The 22,596-nt window shown below is 36.0% G+C and overlaps 2 protein-coding genes across 2 annotated transcripts; one reads left to right on the forward strand and one right to left on the reverse strand.

Annotated features, from left to right (window-relative positions):
- Positions 1-3,133: 3,133 nt before the first annotated feature.
- Positions 3,134-7,888, reverse strand: LOC132279095 (F-box/LRR-repeat protein At3g26922-like). Its single transcript, XM_059781057.1, has 5 exons — positions 7,650-7,888; positions 5,733-5,815; positions 4,635-5,594; positions 4,070-4,219; positions 3,134-3,619 (listed from the first exon to the last, which is right to left on the reverse strand). The coding sequence occupies exons 2-5, from the start codon at positions 5,784-5,786 to the stop codon at positions 3,305-3,307; spliced, it is 1,479 nt and encodes a 492-aa protein (XP_059637040.1). The 5' UTR covers positions 5,787-5,815; positions 7,650-7,888; the 3' UTR covers positions 3,134-3,304.
- Positions 7,889-10,332: 2,444 nt separating this feature from the next.
- LOC132275703 (uncharacterized) lies at positions 10,333-11,031 on the forward strand. The gene is made up of 2 exons (XM_059777024.1): positions 10,333-10,803; positions 10,912-11,031. Exons 1-2 carry the CDS (start codon positions 10,333-10,335, stop codon positions 11,029-11,031), a joined length of 591 nt encoding a protein of 196 aa, XP_059633007.1.
- Positions 11,032-22,596: the final 11,565 nt, after the last annotated feature.

Below are 22,596 nucleotides of genomic sequence, written 5' to 3' on the forward strand. Positions count from 1 at the left end.
AAGATGAATGAATCTCTGTCACGACGAAGTTTTCCTTCAAAGTCCTCTTTGCTGCAGTAACGGATAGATCGATCACCCCAAGCGGATTCACCTTAGTACCATCAAACCCCATTAGGGGGCTGGAAGTTGGCCTGATGGACGATGATGAAATCCCCAGCTGATCGAAGGCTGCTTTTGTAATGATGTTGGCGCTACTTCCCAGATCTATCAGCACCCTCCTGATCATATAATTCGCCACTAGGAGGCTGATGACCAAGGGGTCCTTATGCGGGCGCTGGACTCTAGACAGATCATTGTTACCGAATCCAATGTTGATGCTGCCTGGCGCAACCGTGTTTACTGAAGACAATCTTCGTAACTTATGAGCCTCTCTAAGCCTGGTTCTGTACAACTCTTCAGACTCTTCATCATCCTCTGACCTTCCGTGTATGGAATGGATAACCTTTACCTAACCGCCCTCTACCCGTCGAGGGTTAACCTCCCGAGGTTTTACGTACTCCTTCGTGGCAAGATACTCCACCAACTCTCCTCTTGCTATCATGCTTTCTACCTGTCGCTGAAGGGACCTGCAGTCATTGGTGGTATGCCCATAGTCTCTATGGTAGGCACAATGTTTGCTTTTGTCCCTCTGCTCCAAGGGTTGTTTCATGGGCTGAGGAGTTGCGAACCTCGTCTTATTCTCTTGGAACAGGCTCGCTAAGGTAGTACGGAGAGGGGTAAACCTGTCTTCTGTCCTTTGCCTCTTCTCAGGCGCTTGGGTGACTTGTGTGGCGGCATGAGGAACCTTCTGCATCCTTGTGCTTGCAGCTTTCTCTCGAGACTTGTTTTCCACTGTGACGAGGGTAGCGTGCTGTGCACGGTGGGCTACGTTTTCCTCCAACCGAATGTAGATTTGTGCCCTAGCGTTCAAAGTCTGCATATCCGGGGGGGAATATTTGATCAAGGATGTGTGAAACTTGGTTCCTTGGATCATTGCCAACTTAAATGTTTCGATTGCCGCGGCAGGGTGGCAATCTGCTATCTCCGAGGCTTCCATGTTAAACCTGGATAAGAAATCTTGCAGAGTTTTCTCCCTTCCTTTGCCTTATGGTGAAAAGGCTGGCGATACTTTTCTTCTACTTCTTATTTCCGCAATACTGGGCTAAGAACATAGTGCACAAGGTCTCATAATCAGGGATAGACTTGTGTGGCCTATTCCTGAACCATTCTAACGCTGCTCCGGTTAAACTAGTAGGAAAAACCTTACACATCCACGGATCGTTATGATCGTCCAGTGCCATCTTTTGCGCATAATGATCGAGATGCCGAGAGGGGTCTCCTGCCCCATCGAACTGGGTAAAGGATGACATAGTGAACTTCCTTGGTCTCTCCACAAGGTACACATCATCAGTAAAGGGGGTCTTGACAAGGGAGTTCTTGTGCTCTCTAGCCATCTCAGCTGGTGTCTGAATTCTTAATAGCTTCTTTTCGTCGAAGGCATCTTGTACGCCTGCGCCATCTGGAACGCCATTGGACCATACCGTAAGCCTATGGCTGGACTCGGCCTGTTCGTCCTGTGTGCGACGCGGGAGATTGTCCAAAGCAACCGCCTCGGTCCTCGTCCCTTGCTGTTGCTGAACCTCATTAGGTCGAGCCCCGTTGGGTGGTGTCCCGTTGGTCGGAGGCTCGTGAACTGGAGGTAAATTCTGGGTGGGGGGTGGTGCTGCAGCATCGCCTGGTGGTGGTTGTGGCGTTAGCCTGGCCATTGTCATGTGCAGCGTATGAGTTTGCTGCTGAAGCGCAACTATCTGGGCGACACTCGTATCGTTTGCTTGCCGGACTGTCTCGAATTGGTGCAAGAACTCCTCTCGCATCTTCTGCATCAATTCTATTTGTTGATTCATTGCTGACTCTCCGTTTGACATTCCAGATACGACTAAAGATTTGATTTGAATAACAAGTGGGAGTATATTTTTATACGTTTCCCACAGACGGCGCCAAAGTGTAGGTGCAAAATTTCGCTCAACCAATAATAATTAAGAAAAATCAAACAACTCACTCAACAAACAATAAAAATAAACAATAACAGTATATAGAGAAGCGTAGAATTGCTTGATCCCTTTATTGGAGGTCTTGGCCTCTATTTATACATAAAAAGTAGTAGAATTATGGTAGGACTCGCATTGCTTGTCCTCCAATTCTTTCCATGTATGACTTTCTTTACAATTAGAATTCTTTCCATTATTTAATTTTCCATGCACAGAACTTGCCTTGTACAGAACTTCCTATCTCAGAATTTTCCTTCTATGGTAAATCCTTCAACTGGTAGGACTTGTGCATTCTTGAATAACTGGGCTGAACATACTTTGATCCGGCTGGGCTTGAATAACGGATCGGATGTTAAATATTAACAAGTTGGGCTGATGACCTCTTGATTCGGCCTTGATGGAGGTTGGAAGATAAATAACAATGATCTTGGGCTATAAATACACTCAATTTGGACTTGAGCTTGACGGGTCTTTGAAAGATAGATTTACATTTGTGATGACGTGGAATATTCTTATTGGAGGGAGTTTTTTCCCTCCACACTCGGCCAACGCTTTACTTTCATAATCCCCAGTTAAAAGTGCATGTGGTGATAAAGTAGGAGACAATGACCCAATTCTTGGATTCCTGAAATAAAAAGCTAGCATTTGGAGAACATGTGACTGCAGGTGGGTCAGCCGGCCAATCTGTGACGGCAATGCCACTGTCTCTATCACCACCTCAATTATTGCTAATTTATACCAGTCCGTGTGTGTGTGTGTGTGTGTAATTAAACCATTCATAATCACTCATGACTCATGATGCCATGACCAACAAAACGAAGCTTGCGTCCTCAAGAAACAGAAATGTTGGCTTGACTAATTTGTTTGGATATGCTGATGCAAGTGGAGTGATCTGCAATCCTCTTTTGCTGTATGCAAGCAACTGGTTGTTGGAGGGACTACTTCAGATTATGATGTTTAAGCCTACCAACAACTTCCTCTTTTTTTCTTTTTAACTATGCACAAAAACATATACCCACTCTTTCTGCCTTCATTTCACACCACTTTTATTTATTTTTTTAAAAAATAAAAAATAAAAGAATAAAAGAATAAAGAATCAGACAATATGACATCAAAGTGGAATACACAATAAACAAGGAAAACTAAGAAATACATTCTAATACATATGATACAAACAAAAATGTTCTGTTCTTCTCAGTAGCAAAAACATTACTAGCCAGTCTTCAAAAGCATACTCATTTTTAAATTCCCAGCATCTGCTTACTAAGAGAACAATGTCACCCAATTATGAGATGGACAGACTGGGGAACTACTTCATCAAGCCATGTACCCACGCTCTCCATTCTCGATTTGTACCATGAGCTTGCTTCTTCATAAACCCAGTTGTTGAATCCGTTGTATACCTTCTGGCGCAGACTAACCACTAGGTCTTTGAGTTCAACTAGGTTGTCAACCAGATACTTCAACAGTTCAGCTTCATGCTGGTTGCCGTAAAACCCATTTATCTCGACTTCAGTGACATGCTTATGCTTGCACTCAGGAAGGACCCTTTCTATCTCTTTCGGTTGTTTGATGAAGTTTGGGCAAAACAACTGTAAAGAACATTAAAATAGTGCTAGGTCAAATTAAAAGGTTTCCACATGGAAAATCAAGTATATACTAGTCACACAATAACAATTAACAAACAGGGCATCGATGACAACAGAAGGCTAATAAATGGGAATCAAGAAATTTCATTTTGCCACATTCCTAGTGCAACATTTTTTGGAACAAGGTATTTCATGCTGCTATATGTGGTTAGCATATAAAGATTATTTTTTTCTTAATCCTCCTCTTGTATTTCTACTTTTTAAGAATATATTCTACAAACTAGCTATCCCAACTCACTCTATATCTTCAAAAAATAAAAATAAAAATTCGTTATCTGGGATATTTTTGAACTATTGTAATGAAAAACAAAACATGCAACATTCGGCAGAAAACACATTGAAATGAAAAATTAGTTCCAGTTCCTTTCTGTAAAAAGATAAATGTATACTCACATTTAATTGTAGCTTTTGTAACAAAGGGAAGGCCTTCAGGATGTAACTAATCCAACAAAGTTTGTCTTCGTCATCGAATGGATAAACACTCAACACCAACTGCTTGATATTGGTGAATGTAGTAGGTACATCTTCTGGCAGAGGTAGTGTCTGAAACAGAAAGAGTATGAACTTTAGTATATTTTTACACCACCCCCCAAAAAGGAAACAGAAAAAGAAAAGGACTACTTTAAAAAGGTCACAAATGAATATAATTATTTGTTAATCCTTTTGAATGTTATAATATACAACATTCAGGAAAGGATAAAAAAAAAAAAAAAAAAATTTGTTCACATATAACAAGGTCAGGTTTGCTAATTCTATGGAATGGAGTGAGGACCAACCTCACAATAAATTGGAACTATGAACCGTTCAATTCAAAACAATGAACCTGAATATGTTCTAGATGGTATGCAATAAACATGACTACTCAAGTCCCAATCCCATCGACATTTGAATATTATTGTTCTTTAACTTTAAGCCAAAACATTTAGAGAGAATCTATTCCAATTCTGATTACACTTACTTTCATAGCCAGTACAGAGTGTAAATTTAGAGTCTCCAATTGAGGTAGGTCGCTGGCAAATCTTGTGAGCGAATAACTTACACCATCCTGCCTGCTCTCTCCAGTGAAACTCAAAAAAGCTTCAGCCAGCCTTGGGACATTTTTGAAGGAGAAGCTAATTAAGTGACCGGTGTATTCAAAAGTGACAAGATTCTTGGCATAAATTTCGATATTCTTCAATCTGATACAGTTTTTTATACTAAGAAATTTCAGAAAGTGGTTCGGGCCAACAAATCCCACATTGACTAATCTTCTGCACTGATGCAAACTTAGCCCTTCAAGAAACAAACAACTAGATAAGATATTCTCAAGTTGTTGATCACTGATAGTTACATTTTGCAGTCCAAGGGTGATCAGGGAGGAGAGACATTTGGAACTTGGAGGAGCACTGAGATTGCATGACACCAACCGAAGATGCTTTATAGTGGATTTTTTGCCTGGGGCAGCAAGAAGCCAGAAAGGGAATTTATATCCTTCATATGTAGAAGAATAGTCGGGATCCACTTTAAAGCTACAGCACTCAGATAAATTAACATCCATATTTTCAACCCCTTCCTTAATTGCGCAATCAATCCACTGATTGATGTGAGAAGCAGATTCCTTGCCCAAATGAAATTGAATAGTAAAAGAATCTATCTTTCTGCTCTTGCACCGTTGATGCATAATCTGATCTACCTGTTCTACAAACTTGCACCTGTGTGGTTGTCTATTCGATTCCACTTTACAGTTAGCTATGTTATTGAAGTGAACCTTGTCCCCGAGTAGGGTGATTGAATCAAAGCACAAGTCAGAGTGACAAGTCCAAATGGATTTCCACTTTTTTGACAACACACTAGTCCTTACAGCCTCTTTCAACGTCAGCATTGAAATGATTGTGGAAAGAATCTCATCTGGTAGTTCAGTAAGTAGATCCTTCCCTCTCTGCCAATTTAAAATTAAAAAAAAAAAAAAGCGGGTAAGCAGAATATTTTTGCAAGAGGAAGCCGTCAACATTGTACGTTTAAGAAAAAATGTAATATCAATTATTCTTCAAAAGAACCAATAAGAATTGCTTCTTACCATCAATTTTGCAGCTTTTTGCCGCCGACCCATTATGCTATCTTGAAAGTTCATGCACTCATCCAACCTTTATCTGGCAAAGGCTGAGAAAGAAATAATTGCTGTGAGAACAACAATTGTAGCCACCTCAAAGTAGAATTCAATTAAGAATGTTACTATGTTTTATGATTTCAATGAAGTCCAATTTCAAGGTATTGCTTTACATAATATATATATATATATATATATATATATATATATATATATATATTTATATATATATATATGAATATTTATGAAAAAGAACAAAGACACGCATGGAGAACAGCCTTCACGGTTACAGGCTGCACTATCTTGTTGGTACAGACAAACAAAAAGCAATCCTTCACGTTTAAGGAATAATTAAGATGTGGCATTTATATATTCTCAACCATCATCACTTAAAAGAAATTTTATTACTATCCATAAGAGATTTCCATCAAGAGCTGATGTGTAATACTTGAATTCCAAAAAAGGCACATGTAGATGTCCATAAATTAGAGTAAATTGAAGTATTAAATAAAGGGCTTTGCCAGCCACATGACTTTTATGAAGACAAAGGCAGTAGAATGATGAACCAATGGTAGTATAATTAGTATTGCATATAATAAGGTTATAGGACTTATATCTATATTGATAAGTATATCACTTATATGCAAAACACTTACAAGTACTAACTCGATTAGAGCTAATATCAAGACGTAAAGATTGATAACAAAGGCACATATAATCACCCTAATAATACGGCTTTTATCCACTGGGAGATAAACGAGAAAAAAATATATGACCACATCTATGTTGCAAGGCAATGAAGGAAGAAGACATGTAGTTTGATGCCTAAACTCATCTATATTCAAGAAAGTGGAAGCCTTTAGTTTTAATGGTAAAACTCTGTTTCATGGATATGCAAGATGATGTTTTCTTTCAAACATTAGTCAGATATATAAATGCTTGTATTAGTGCAAACTCGGCGCAAAGTGACCCAATGTGTTCCAATTTATAATTTCATTGTAATGTATAATGTTTTGTCCAACCTCTAAGCTGTTGATATGCAATTACTATGACACTAATTGGTAGCACACTCTCCTTGAAACAAAACAGGAATATACATATAACCTATTTTGTATTATATTACTTATCCATCTAATTCTTAAAAGAGTGTGAATCTGGGTGAAGGAAGACTTGTGTGTTTTACTCACTAATATTAATCCCATGAAAACAAAAGTCGGAGACTAAATTCGACCAAAATCACAAAAGAACCAAAAAAGTTTAATAATAAAATATCTTTGTTGTGCAATTTGATGAAACAAAACATGCCAATTGATAATCAACTACTTTCTGTCTACAGGTTCTATACCACTTCATAAATCAAAACCCTTCTTCAATATACTTAAAACAGGTAATGGGTGTATTAAAACCAAACCATTCTCGGATATTCAACTAAAATAATGGCATGTTTGGAATCGCGCCTTGGATTAAACCAAATTTCCTCCAATTCTAAACCCAAAACCCCGATTCCGTTCTCCCAAACGGACCATAAGAGAATTTAGAAATTATTATCATTGTCAATACGACATATTTTTGTAATTGTTTGACTTCAATGACTAATCAATAGAAACCACTTAAATCTTTAATGGGATTGTACTGCTAAGTGAACTTTCAACAAAAGTCTTCACTCAGTGAAGTAAAAATCCCACAGAAAAAATAAAAGGGTTAAAAACCCTGATTTTTCAAGATTATGATTCAGAGCTAAACAACCCATAATTTGTTTGCGGAGCACAATACGCACTTAATTTTATTTTATTTTTCCAGAATGACAAAATAAAAAAAGAAACATAAATAAATAAATAACTAAATTGATCTACAATGCAAAAAGGCTGAGTAGAGTGCGAAACTTACGAAAGGGTAAATCCAAGAATAGAAGAATCTGTGCAAGTGCGATAACGATTGAGAAATCTGTGACGAGTTCGTTCTGGGTTCACCTTAGATTGATCACAGGGTGTCTAACAGTAGAGTAAAATAGGCAAATATGTATAGATATATAAAAGCGGTTCCTATTTCGATCCGGACTATAACCCAGTGTTTCTATTTTAATCACTCGTATAGTCAGACGTCAACCCAAGGTCTACTTTACTATCTATTGGTCTGGGACTCTGGGTTTCCTTTTTCAATCACTTCTATTTTCAAGTACAGTAACTTCTACTTTTTCTTTTTCTTTTTCTTTTTCTCTATCTCGACCTTTTTTAACCGTACGGGTCTATATTCTTTATTGAAATTACTTTAATTTTGAAGTAAGTTTTTTTTTTTTTGTTTTTTGTTTTTTACTCCGTACAATGACGACTTCTATTTTTGGTTCAAAGTGAAAAGGCTGGCGTACCCTGAATTGAAGTCAAATTATTGTACTGCAAAGTTGAAATTTAATTAGAATTAGCGACACTTATTTTTGCTTATGTAAAATATATTTCCCTATGTTTTAAAATATTTGTCCACTTTTGAGATATACGTAAATATTATATCTTCTGTTTTAAAATAATTATCTACTTAAAAGTTAAAAGTGCAATCGTTCTATTTTGAGAGAGAGAACATTGAAACAATGATTTTCTTTTTTTTTTTATAGCAAAATTCAATTCATGTCAACAACAATTTTTGTTAATGCGACCAACTAAAATTTAATAATGTTTAATCGGTTTTTGTAATGTATTTAAAGACATTATTATTCTTAAAAAACCCACTTGAAATAAGACAAAATAATAAAAGGGTTAATTACAAAAAAATCACTCACTATGTAAAAAATTTGGAAAAACACCCTTATTAAAAAAAATGCATATAACTCCCCGTATTATTCATCTTTTGAGCAAATTACCCCCTATTAAATAAATGATGAAAAATAGCAGTTGGTAATGTCATTTTTTTCTAAAAATCCAAAAATACCTTTTTTGTTTAGCAAGAATGTCCCTACCAATTTTGTTTATATTTGAACAGTAAATGTGTTTGTTTGGATGTACTTGAAGGCCTATCCAAGAAAATATTTCTCTCTAATATTATTTTTTTCTCTAAAATATCTCTATATTGTTTAGCAATTTGTTTCCAAGAAGACATACTTTTTATTTTTTTATGATACTATATTTTATTTGGTTTGTCAAGTAAGATGCATCTGTACTTTATTTTTATTTTTTAAAATATTATTTATTTCAATATATATATATATAAACATGAACTTTCTTGCAAAAATTCTTTTCTAATTCTACAACTTCTATATATTTTGATATTTTCCTTCCATTCTTAGAACTCTCCTTCTATAAGAAAATATAATATTTCTCTCTAAATTTTTTTTCTCTTTCTAAAATTTCTTTGTGTTATCTCTCTCTTGAACAAGAGAGAATACCCGAAATCAGCAAGTCCCAAGAAATTTTATAGTATCAACATAGAGCCAGAGAGAAAAATTAAGACCAATTACAAATTTTCAGTATAAATTGGTAGAAATCATTAAAAAAAAAATGGGATATATAAAAAATAAATGAAAAGTTAGATAGAAAATTACTTCTTATATTCAGATGAAGCCATGTCAAAGCAATATTAGGAAATTGGAGCAATTCTATGAGTATTTTCATTTGTATGGACTTGTTTAGTTTTTATGCAAATTTTTACACTTACATATTCCTTCTTCAAATTTTTACTTGTGCATGAATACAACATGCCATTCCTTAGTTAAGCACTGTTGTCTCAATCTTTTATAAATAGTTGAGTTTATTTACGGCTATGGAATCAAAGATAAGGCTGGTGGGTGCGTGAATAAAGTGTACATTTACAAGAAGGATTATTAGACATGAAAATTAAGATTGAAGAGAGATATATCGAAGAGAGAGATGGAGTATACATATATATATATATAATTATATAGAATTTTGTTATGTCATGGCAGGCGGAGAAGGAAAATATGACTAAGGTTAATTTTGACATTTTGTCTTTTACTTTTTTTTTCGTTTTTTGTTAATGATAAAGTAAGGTTACTTTAGTAATTTTATTGCAAAAATTATGATTTTTCTTATTTGTAAAAATTGAAAAAACTTGGGGTTTTTTAGAGGGGTAATTGCACATTTTATATATTATGAGGGACTTTTTTGCACTTAACCCATAATAAAACTGTTTACTTTATAAATGACTTTAGACAAAGTAATCCAGGAAGGAATGCATTGTATATTTGTTATAAAAAAACACAAGGAGCAGATATTGGCATTCCCAAAATGCACTTGTAACTCAACACTCCATTTTTTTTTTCTCATGTAATAAAACTACAAAAAAAAATCCCCAACCACACTGACTTGTTCTTATATTTTTCTTATTACTATAATTGCCCTCATCTTCCCTATCTCACGTTTCCTCTCTCACTTTACATCCTTTTTTTTATGGCATCCACACATAGGCAAAAGGTTGTGAGGCTGAGAGTTCTGGTGATAAACTCTAATCAAAGTTTTCAGCATGTTAACATTGGGTAAGATGTTTGATTGAAAATGTTAATTGTGGCGCGATTCTTCTTTTTTCTTATTTTCGAGTTGGATAGAGTTTTATGGTGCATCAGGCGATGCTCTCCTCGGACTTTGCGGATGTTCTTAGTCTGATTTCCTTTTGTGTTTGGGGTATTTGGAAGGCCAGGAATCGGTTAGTCTTTGAGGGGATTTTATGGCGGTCTGAGGTTGTGGTGCAGAAGGCGGTCGTCAGCTTTTGGGAGTTTCATGATGCTCGATCCCTCTGTTCCTCAGTGCAGCCAGGGACGGCTAGTGCGTTGGTGGATTCGTGGAGTCCTCCTCCCTCTGAAATTGTTAAGTGTAATTTTGATGCTTCTTTTTGTCAGCAGTCTTTGCAAGGGGGTGGTGCCGCTATTTTTTGCAATTTTTGGGGTGAAGTGTTTCACGCGGTTATTTTTTGTCCCTTTTCTGCTGCTTCATCTTTGGAGGTGGAGGCGTTGGTGTGTCAATGTGAGATCCTTTGTGCTTTTGATTTGGATTTTTCTTACTTATGGTTTGAATCAGATGCCAAAGTTGTTGTGGATGGGGTGTTATGTGGAGTGACTTGTCCGTCGAAAATTACTTCTATATGTTTTGACATTAATCGGGACTTGAGTCGATTTTCCTCTGCTAAGTTGACTCATGTGTTTCGCTAGGGTAATCAGATGGCTCATGCTTTGGCAGCTCTTTCGCGGCCTAGGCTTGCGTCAGATCAGCTGTTGTCTTCTCTTCCTCCTTCCGTTGTCCCTTACGCGGTGGCGGATGTTGGGTCTTAGTTGTTTTAGTTATTTTCGGTTCCTTGTGCTGTGGTTGTTTTGCCATGAAAAAAAAAAAAAAAAATTAACGGCACAACATTAGGGTTGTAATCCAGTATGGGATAGCGCATGGAGAGATGGTACACTGCTAATCTAGGCCATTGGAATATTATATGGTAAGTGGATTGATCAGGTGTAGCGCGCTGTATAGGAGCTTGGGTGTGCGCGGCTTATGACGGCAGATACGGCTTGATGAGAAGGGAGCGAATCTGGTGTGGGCGTACACACGGTAGTGGCGCATGGAACAGCCAGTGATCAGGTGTGACCGCGCTCACAGTAACGCATGGGTATAGCCAATAAATGGGCGCGTGCAGGCGCGTGGACGTGCCTTCCAGTTTGTATGAGTGCGTAGGGGCGCGTGCAATGTGTGTTGGAGAGTGTGACGGCGCGTGGGGGCACGTAAGACACTGTTTGGGGTCCCGAAAAGTTTCTGTGGGGTCCGGTGATATTCCAAAATTGATTTCAAGCTTGTTAACGTTGAAATTAATCATTAGAGGATACATTTTAGGTGTTTGAGGGCTGTAGGATGCTACTAGAATATTTACTTGCATTTAATTGGCGTAATTATAATTAATTAATAAATTGGTTATGGAAGGAAGTGTGTGTGTGTGTGTATATATATATATATATTTATTTATTTATTTTATATATGTATATTTATGAATTTATTAATATGTGATTAGTATAAAAGGAGGTATATATATATATACATACATATGTATATATATGATTTTAAATAATTAGGTATTATTATGGAAGGTGTTGTATATATATTTATATTGTATAATATATGTTTATATATGCATATCATTTAAGATAATTAATATTATATATCTTATTTGGTATATCATGGTTGATAGGCAGTATGATTGATATTATCGTATTAGGCCGGTTGTTTAAATTAATTAGATGCATATGATATGCATGGAATGCCTAGGTATGAGTTGTTTTATTATTTTATTAATTCTAAGATTTAGTACATGGTTGAATTGTAGGCATAGATGAATTGTCAAGGGCTTAAATATATTGCCTTATTATTTGTATGGATAAAATACATACATAGGAAGCATTGATGAGTTGCTAATTTAAAAGTATAGATATACACTTAAGGAGATATGGTTGAGTTGCCAATATATAAATAAATATATTTATAATGGCATGGTTGATTTTCCAAAGCATAATTAAATTGTTATGTGTTAGATGATTAAAATTTTATCTATGGTTATTGTATGTATAGGTTGGATTAGGATTAAATAGTCTTAAATTAAAATAATCCAGTAATTATATGTTAATGTATTATTTTATATATATTAATAAAATAATATTGATGGAGACTTGGATGATTTGTCAAAGCCTAGATATTGGCTATACAATTTAAATAATTAAATCAGTATTGGGTTTTGGACTAAATATAATATTTATTTAATTATATTCTATTGTTTAAATGATTAAATAATTGTCTAGGATGAGATTAAAGTTAAAGGATGTTCTCTTTAAAAGAAAATATATTGTGAATTGGTTTAGGAATGATTATTGATTTAATCATTATTTAATGGGTTTGGATATTTAATGAATCTATTAATGAGTGTGATTAGTGTAGTATATATAATTATTTATACATATGTTAATCATTGTATATTAAAGATAAAACTTTAATAGTATTGGTTTTGGTTAGAAATGATTTGTTTATTAGTTTTCAGAGGCCTGGTAGAGAAAGTTTGCTCATGGGTCTAACCCATGATTTATTTTTCTGGTTATTAGAAGTTCCAGTCTCGAGGTTGAGGATCCGCAGCTGGGAGACTGTCATTCATCTACTCATCTTGTTTACTTTTAAGTAATATTGTTATTTATTGGATAATTTTTTTAAGGGGGTCCTTAAATTACGGGATTCCCAAGTTGTAATTTTGGAGAAGTATTAAATGAAATTATTATTTAATAGATTTTTCTTCAACGAGTTATTTATTCTTTTTATTTCTTTTTGTAATCTGTACTTGTTTGAAAAACTTTAATTGTTTAGATATCCCTTAATTTTGTACGCGGATTTGATCAATCCGTATTCCGAAATTGGGGGGTATCACACCTTTCGAAAATTACTATCACTCATATTGCAAACATTTGTTTTGTCTTTCACTCACACCTCAATCTTCAGTTCTAACACCATGTAAAATGCCGTAAATACCATTTGACTTTGTCAAAAGAACTCTTTAACCTAAAAAATTATTAATGGGGGAAAAAGTAACCCTAAGGTTGACCCGCTGCCATTCCTCTCCAACTTGAGGATATAGAGATATTATTATTCAACTGACGAAAAGGATAGAGCGAGCCCCAATATCATAACTAATGAGCGCTGAAAAGTGTGCATTTAAACCCCTTAAGTTTGAGTATTTTAGAACCTTTTTCTATCTTATTTTCCCGGCTTAGACTAATTTCATGTTATTGCCCTTTTCAGGTGCTAATCCTCAAAATAAGTCAATTCAGCTAAATTAAAGCATACAAGAAGTAATCTCAAGCTAAATGGAAGAAAAGAGCAAAGTGAAAGCAAAATGGTGGAAAATAGCAAGTTTCAATCGATTAGACGTATCGCAGATCGATCTCACAGTGATCAATCCAGCCTCACCAAGATGAATCAAACCCCTTGTCCTTATCCTCAAGAATTTTCATCTTCGATCGATCCAACTTTACTTCAGATCGATCGAACTTCTTTGATCTTATCCCCACCTACCACTTTTGTCTTTTTCCCAAAATATCTCAGATTTGTCATATTCCAAAAAGGCGCCGCCAAGGATTGATCGATCTGGTCACACTTCGATTGATCTGGCCAGAGTTCGATTGATTTCATCAGAATTCGATCGATCGGACTTCCTCAAGTCCGAAATAAAACAGAGTCCAGCTCATTAAAAGATGGCTCGTGGTACAATCATTGAAGGGGCCCTAGTGCACGAGACCTGACCATTGGGTGTGACACTTGAGCTACCCATATAAGGATTTTGAGCCATTTTACACAATGGAATGAATAGATAGATATTTTTACAATCTTGGAGAGGAGGCTAGAGAGTAGAGAAATATACACCATTTGGGAGTTCTTCCATTCATCTAGGGTTTCCATCAAGAAGAATATCAATCCTACCATGGAGATGGCCCTTGAGGGTTGGATGACTACATCAATGAGTGGTTAAACATCTTCTGGGGGCTAGAGTTAGCCCTAAGCATGCCTTCTAGATCATGATATTTTGTATTTTGAGGGGATTTGTGTTGTAATCTAGTCTTGACATTTGTTTTATATATGAATCTTGTTTCTACAATGATTTGTGTTGTTTAATACTTCCAATTGATCATTTCATTTTACTCATATATCTATGTATGCTAGAATAGATGTTCATGTGTTTATCTCTAGGTTTTGTGTTGTTAATGCATGTCTATGTGTGTTGATGCTATGAATCTAGAGATTGTCAAGGCATAATGCTTAAATAGAATACTCTTGTGGTTTATTTGATGGTTCATACTCATTTCTTGATGGATTGTGCCTCTACCTTAGTTTAATTAGTTTAATTTTCATGTCCTTAGCTTAGATGTAGTGTAGTTGCTTTACTTTCTTAGATGTGAAGACAATCCATGCTTGTTGTTTGATGTTCCATGCTTATGAATGTAAGTAGTATAATTCTCTAACTTGTTAATGTGTTGATTGTGAGCTTAAAGGAAGGAATAATGGCTTAGTTTGATATATTGTGCTATTCACTAGGTTGTCTAGACAATATATACTTAATTAGTCATCCATGCTTGTTGATTCAATTAATCACACCTCTTTGTATTGCAACACATATTTCCCCTCATTCGTTACACATTGAGCATCTAGAAAGGTGATGCTTAGTGGTGACCTCTAAATCCCAAGATCCATCTCTCTTATTCTCTACCCTTTATTTACCTTAGTTGCTTTGCATTGAATTTGTTTACATAGTAGTTTAATTAACCAATCAAACCATCTTTTGATCACTCAACCTACTAATCCAACCTTGTTTCCATTTCAAATACGCAACTAATCCCTTGGGACGATCCTTACTCACCCTAGCTATATTAGTAGTTAGAGGTAGTAATGGCATTTTATAAATTCAAACTTGGTCACACTTTCATTGCAATTTGGGGTGTTTACCGCGATAGAGCCACACCAAGTTTTGGCGCCGTTGCCGGGGATTTGGCAACGCCGTATTTTTGGGAATAATTTGGAATTAGTACTCTTTTGATCTTTTTTTTATTTTTTATTTTTTACTTTATTTTATTTTGATTACTTATTGTGTTTATTCTTGATTGGCAAGGTGAATTGAGCAAAGGAAGTCAAGTAAGGGAGAATTGAAAAGCAAGGAGCTAAGCTAAGCATAAAAAAGCTAAAATCTAAAAATTTGCAAAGTATAGCGAAACTTGAAACTAAATTGAAGTTGCTTAAGGACCCTTTGTGAGCCTTTCTAAACTCAATCTCTAGTTAAATTGTCGGCCCGCGTGGAGGCATGTTTTTACTTTCTTAGACAGATCGTGAGCCGACGTGGAGGCAATTTGATTTTTTTTTTGCATATTGTTCAAAGCATGGGAGTATGGGATCAATGTATGTGGAGGAGTGTTGATTATTGATTTGTTGCGGGGGCGAAGTGCTTGATTCTATTGTTTTGTTGGTGTGTTACTTGAGGTTTTGCGTGGTTCTTTCCTTACCCTTCATCTTAGGCATTCTAATGGAAAATCTAGAGGGTAATCTTGGCTATTTAGACCCACATTTAACCAACATCCCCACGGAGTTCGAGTTCCAATTCCTCCAATGATTCTTCGTGATCATTACAATCTTCATGAATATCATGCGCCAACTTGCATCATACTTTCTAATTTTGGGGCCGATCAGTATGAAATTAAGCCCGAAACCATTCAAATGTGTCCACTTTTCTATGACTTAGATGATGAGGAACCATATAAACATCTTTATGAATTTCTTAAAATATGCTCCACCGTGAAGTACATGAATGTTCCGGAAGAAGTTCTTAGACTACTTCTCTTCCCTTTCACTCTTAAGAATAAAACAAAACATTGGTTTAACAATTTGGGGGCAAATTCAATAACATCTTGGATGCAAATGCAAAGTGAATTTTTGAAAAAAATTTACCGCGTAAGCTTGACCAATTCAATGAGAACCGCCATTAGAGAATTTTCTCATAGGGAGGGAGAACTTTTACATAAGGCTTGGGAAAGATTGAATGACTTGCTAAGGAAATGTCCACACCATGATATTCCAAAATGGCAAGTTGTTCAATATTTCTACGAACGCCTATCTGACATTCACAAGGACATAGTTGATAGTTCATGCGAAGGTTCATACTTTGGTAAACATAAGGCTAATGTTTGGCACCATTTTAAAAAAATGAGTGAAAACTCTTTGCATAAATACCACACTTCCCGATTGGGCTATGTTTCTAATGAAAGTAAGAAGAATGTGAAAGTGTGTCAAATTGAGAGTCCAATGGAGATAGTAGCAGAGGTTAAAACTTTTTCTCAAAAACTTGATAAATTTTTATTGAGTCAAAAATCGGTTATCAAATCATCTCATTTCCATCACTCTTATCAGTTTTATGAGCCTTGCATGACTTGTTCTAATGTTTTACATTCTACCTCCAATTGTCCTCATGGATATGTGTTTAATAAACACTTTGAACAAGTCAATGCTACATTTGCTCACCCTTATTCAAATGTTTATGTTCCGGTGTAGAATGAAAGTTCAAATCCTTGTCAAGTTAAGCATTTTCAGAATCAGTATGTTCCTACTCATAAAAGAAATGAAGGTCCTCAAGGATCTATTTTATCTTCTTATCATCAAAGAATGAACCACTTCTCACATCCTCAAGTGTATGATTCTCAAAACTACTCTTATCATTCTCATGCACTGTCTAGTAATTCTACATTCGAAGATAAGGTCTTGGTGGCTTTGGGTAGTTTAGAAATGAACACTAACCTGTTGCATTCTCATTCTCAATCGATATCAAAACTTGAATCCCAAATTGGGACAATAGCTAATGTATTGAATGCAAGTGAAATTGGTAAATTGCCTAGCCAACCCGAAAGGAACCCAAAAGCCCAATACCTTGTGGAAGTAAACTCTACATCAAGGTGTCTTTCCCAAGAACGAGTGCAAGCCATTACTACCTTGAGAAGTGGCAAGCAAGTTGACAGTAGGGTTGAGAAACCAAGTGAAGTTAGTGAACCGGTGTAACCAAAAGTTGACACCCGTCCTATTCCCAGTCCTACTCCTACTTCCATGGAGGAAAATGTTCCAAATAGGAATTTTCAATCTTCTTCGTCGTCTCCTCAAGTTATAAGGTTTTATGAGCCAAAAGCTCCATTTCCATATGCTTTAAAAAAGACTTCACCTTTTGGGAGGCAAGAAGGAAAAATCCATGACATGATGGAGTTATTCAAACAAGTTAACATAAATCTCCCTCTCTTGGATGCAATTAGGCAAATTCCACCTTACGCAAAAATTTTGAAAGATCTTTGCACGCAAAAGAGGAAAAGCAAGGGACAAGGCCCTAAAAAGGTGTTCCTCACGGAGCAAGTGAGCTTCATCATTCAACATAACACTCACCTAAGTTCAAAGATCCCGGTGCTCCGACCATCTCATGCGTAATTGGAAACCATGAAGTTCGTAGAGCTCTTCTTGACTTAGGAGCGAGTGTTAATTTGATTCCTTACTCCGTGTATGTCCAACTAGGTTTGACTGAATTGAAGCCAACCTCGGTGGTACTTTACTTGTCCGATAGATCCATCAAAACACCTAGGAGCATGGTTGAGGACATTCTCATCAAGGTTGACAAGTTCTATTTCCCGGTTGATTTTGTAGTTCTTAACATCGAACCGGTTACCAACCCTACCAATCACATTCCAATCATCTTGGGAAGGCCATTCCTTGCCACTGCAAATGCAACCATTAATTGTAGATCCGAAGTTATGGACCTTTCTTTTGGTAACATGATAGTTAAGCTTAATGTTTTCAACGCAAGTCGACATCCCATAGATGAAGACGAGTGTTGTCTCATAGATGTTTTGGATGAGATTATAGAGGAGTCTATTCCTTCCATGATTATAAAGAAGCCAACCGAGGACAATCTTTCATCTCTTCTATCCGAGGATCCTCTTGCATCTTGTCTCCTTGAAATGTATGAGAATTGCGGGTTTGATAATGAAGGATCAATGAGTGAGGTTAATGAATTAATGGAATCCGTTGCAAGCTTGGATTTTCCACCTTGGAAAGTTCTAAAAGAACCTCTTCCACCACTCTCTAGCACTCCACCGGTCCCATCTTTAGTCTCTCTACCCACTCTTGAGCTTAAAACTCTCATCTCGATCTTAAGTGCGCCTTTTTGGGCCTGAAAGAGACTTTTCTAGTCATCATCTCTTCAAGTCTTTAAAAGGATCACGAAAATGTTCTCTTAATGTGCTGAAAGAAAATAAGGAAGCTATTGGATGGAGTGTGGTGGATCTAAAGGGAATTGACCCTTCTATTTGTATGCATCGCATTTTCATGGAAGAGGATGCAAAACCTTTTAGAGATGCCCAAAGAAGATTAAATCCAAATATGAAAGAAGTGGTTAAGAAAGAAGTTGTTAAACTCTTAGATGCCGGTATCATTTATCCAATCTCTGACAGCAAATGGGTGAGTCCAACTCAAGTAGTTCCCAAGAAATCGGGGATTACGGTGGTTGAAAATTCGAAAGGTGAGGCAATTTCTAAGCGTACTGCCAATTCATGGCGTGTATGCATTGATTACCATAAATTAATTACCGCCACTAGAAAAGGTCATTTCCCTTTACCATTTGTTGATCAAATTCTAGAGAGATTGGCCAGGCAAAAATATTATTACTTTCTTGATGGCTATTCGGGTTATAATCAAGTAGCCCTAGACCTTTTAGACCAAGAGAAAACCACATTTACTTGTCCTTTTGGCACATTTACTTATAGACGGATGCCTTTTTGGTTTGTGCAATGCTCCTGCAACATTCCAAAGGTGTATGATGTCAATTTTCTCGGATATGGTGGAAGAATATCTAGAGGTCTTTATGGATGATTTTTTTTTATCTTTGGGTCTTCATTTGATGCATGCCTCAAAAATCTAAATTTGGTACATAAAAGATGTTGTGAAACAAACCTCGTTCTAAGTTAGAAAAAGAGCCATTTCATAGTTCAAGAAAGTATTGTTTTGGGTCATGTCATCTCAAAAAGGGGAATTGAGGTTGATAAAGTGAAAGTTGAGCTTGTTTCTGAATTACCTCCACCTTCAATGGTGCGAGAGGTTCGCTCCTTTTTAGGCCATGTTGGCTTCTATCGCCGTTTCATCAAAGACTTTAGCAAAATTACTAGACCCTTTTGCAATCTTCTTGCCAAGGAAACACCATTCGTCTTTGATCAAGCATGCCTTGATGCTTTCCATAAATTGCGTGACTTATTGTCATCTACTCCTATTATGTAACCTCCCAATTGGTTATTACCTTTTGAAATAATGTGTGATGCCTCTGATTATGCCATAGGAGCAGTTTTGGGGCAAAGGGTAGGAAAACTTCCATGCGCCGTATACTATGTAAGCAAGACCCTCTCAGGAACTCAATTGAATTACTCCACTATCGAGAAGGAATTACTTGCTGTAGTGTATGCCCTTGATAAATTTTGATCTTATCTCTTAGGGTCAAAAGTCATTGTCTATTTTGATCATGCTGCTTTGAGGCATCTTTTGACAAAGAAAGAATCAAAGTCTCGTTTGATAAAATGGATTTTACTTCTTTAGGAATTTGATTTTGAAATCAAAGATAAGAAAGGCACCGAAAATGTAGTTGCCGATCATCTTTCAAGGTTAGTGGTAGAATCCTCCCTGAGTCCACCAATTCATGATTCATTTCTAGATGAATAACTATTCCAAGTCTCTAATGGGCAAATGCCTTGGTTTGCCGATATTGTGAATTTTCTTGCAATTAGCAAGCTTCCAACTAATTGGTCAAAGCAAGCAAAGAAGCGTTTCTTTGCCAACATCTGTAATATCCCTAGTTTTCAAAAGGATAAGATTGGAATTTAAATTTTATTTGATTTGCAATTTTAATTTGATTTTGTGGATAGGTGCTTAGGTGTCAAATTTTGAATTTGCATAGTGGTTTGGTTTAATTAATTGTTTTATTTAAATGGTTTGTTTTCTTTAATTAGGTTTATTTGAATTAATTAATTGTTTAATTATAGTTTTTATTTTCTTTAATTGAATTAAATTCACTTTTAATTATTTAAATGCTTTGTTATTTTATTTGAATGAGTTAATTAGGTTTACATTATTAGTATATTAAATTGTAGGGTTTTATATTACGTTAACTAAGGCCGACTAGGATTAGGGTTTAATTTTTCCATCATGGATTAGGATTGGGCTTAGGGTTTCTTAGTGCCTATATATATACTATTATGTGTCTTCAAAGGTTTTAGAACCCTATACACGTACAGCATAATAGAGAGAGAACAAAGAGGGAACAAAGAGAGATGGTGGGGGAAAAACAGAGGAAGAAACGAGGATTTTCATGAATTAAGGCTGAACCAAGGAGAGGAGGAAGGGGTGCTGCTTATGGGATTGAACCTAGGGCAACAATGGAGTGGATGACAGTCAGATGGTCGAAAAATCTGGACAGAGGATGGTAGATAAAAAAATTACAGAGGCAAGTTCTTTTCTTTCTCTCTCCCGTTGCCTGTGTTCTGTGCATACCTAGATGTCTCTAGGATTTTAATTGAATATTAATCTAACCTGGCATGCGTAATATATGTCAAGTTGATTATCAGTATGTGTATGGTTGTCTAAAACAATTCTTGATTAACTTATGTTTGTCGTCAATTTTAAGCTTACGGATTGGGACTGTTTTAATGGTTGAGTTAATTTGTACTGTTATAAACAAGGGTTTAGGGTGGTGTTGAATATATATAAGATAGTTAAGAGCAGTTTTGATTAGCTGTATATGATTTAGTATAGTTAGTGTTTATGCCTGCAAATTGAAAATTCAAGTTTTGTGTTAACGCATGATGAATCGGAGAGATTTTAAGTCACTGTAATAACTTCCAACTGTCGAACCAAACCATTGGGATGCTGCTGGATATATTTTAGACTGCTAAAACCAGTTGTAAAAAAGAACAGAGGGGTAGGAAGAGGCCAGAGTTGAAGCAGAGGTCAGAGACGAAGCTGAAGAGGAATGAGGCTCACAGAGGGGAGAGAGCCGACTCTGGGAAAACCAAGAGCCGGCTCCCACCTATAAAGAGCCGGCTCCAAGGTGGTTTAGAGCCGGCTCTAGGTTCTTTTAGAGCCTGCTCTCAATTTTCAAAGAGTAGGCTCTCCTTTAGTTGATGTTTTCTGCGTTTTTACTTTCTTGGTGCACTGTTTGGATGCTTTAAATAATTCTGATCATTATGGGACTTACTGGGGGGTTTAATATTTCTTTTAGGGTATGATTAAAACCTCCAATTAAATAAGTTATACCTCTAAGTCCATGGAACAAACAGTAGAATAGTTAAACCATTTTTCGTACTGTTAGCGGATGAAAGGAAACTGAATGTTTAATTTACGCTTAGCAATTTAGTGTAATATAAGATGATTATAAATATTATATTGGATGGATGATAGAGTCAATTATTTATTAGAATTGGCTTATACATATTCTAGGTTTTAATTACTGAAATAATAAACCCTTTCTGCAAATTTCATGGATTAAGGATAGGATTGTAAATGCTGAAATTTTGAACCTTGTCTGCAATTACATGGATTTTAGTCTGGGTTATTATGTTGACGAGATATGAAACTCATTCTGCAATTAATTAGGTTATGGATTTAATGGGATTTAAATTACTGAATTGTTATGCATTTTCTGTAATTTATATGGTCTTGGACGATAATTGCTGAACTAGTAAATCAGGCTCTAGCAATTACAGGTATGGTATTTGGATTATAGATGATGAACTAATTAAATTTTATTTATTATCTATTTGGATTATATGAATTTGTTTAATGTACTGCATAAAATGTTGCATCATTTACGGATCATTTGCATGTATGTACCAGTATGGGATGGTGACATACGGAAGGACGGATTAGATCAAAACGCTGATTCCAACCCATTCATACATACAAAATGGATTAACTAAAATAGTTTAATCCTACATGGTTTCATATCCTGTCAACTAAAACAGTTGAACGACATATTGGATGGTTGTTCATATTTTCTGTTAATAGGAAGGATAGGGATTTAATTAAAACATTTAAATCCTAATTTTATGTTGTGTCATGGCAACGAACAGTTGAGCGGCACTACATTGGTTTGGATGGGAATTTATATATATATAAATTATGGTACCGCGATCTGAGCTTGAGTCTTATAGTTGACGGTTAGGGAGCGTATATGCAGTAGGATGCGTAGCTAGCTATGTTGGTTGAGGTATACCCTGTTAGGCTTAGGTAGTTATGCCCACTCAGGTGCGTATTGCATGTTG

This window comes from Cornus florida, unplaced genomic scaffold (genome assembly GCF_030987335.1).
Source record: "Cornus florida cultivar Cherokee Brave unplaced genomic scaffold, ASM3098733v1 CherokeeBrave_3.0.0_Hap2_Chr01, whole genome shotgun sequence".
Taxonomy (NCBI): Eukaryota; Viridiplantae; Streptophyta; class Magnoliopsida; order Cornales; family Cornaceae; genus Cornus; species Cornus florida.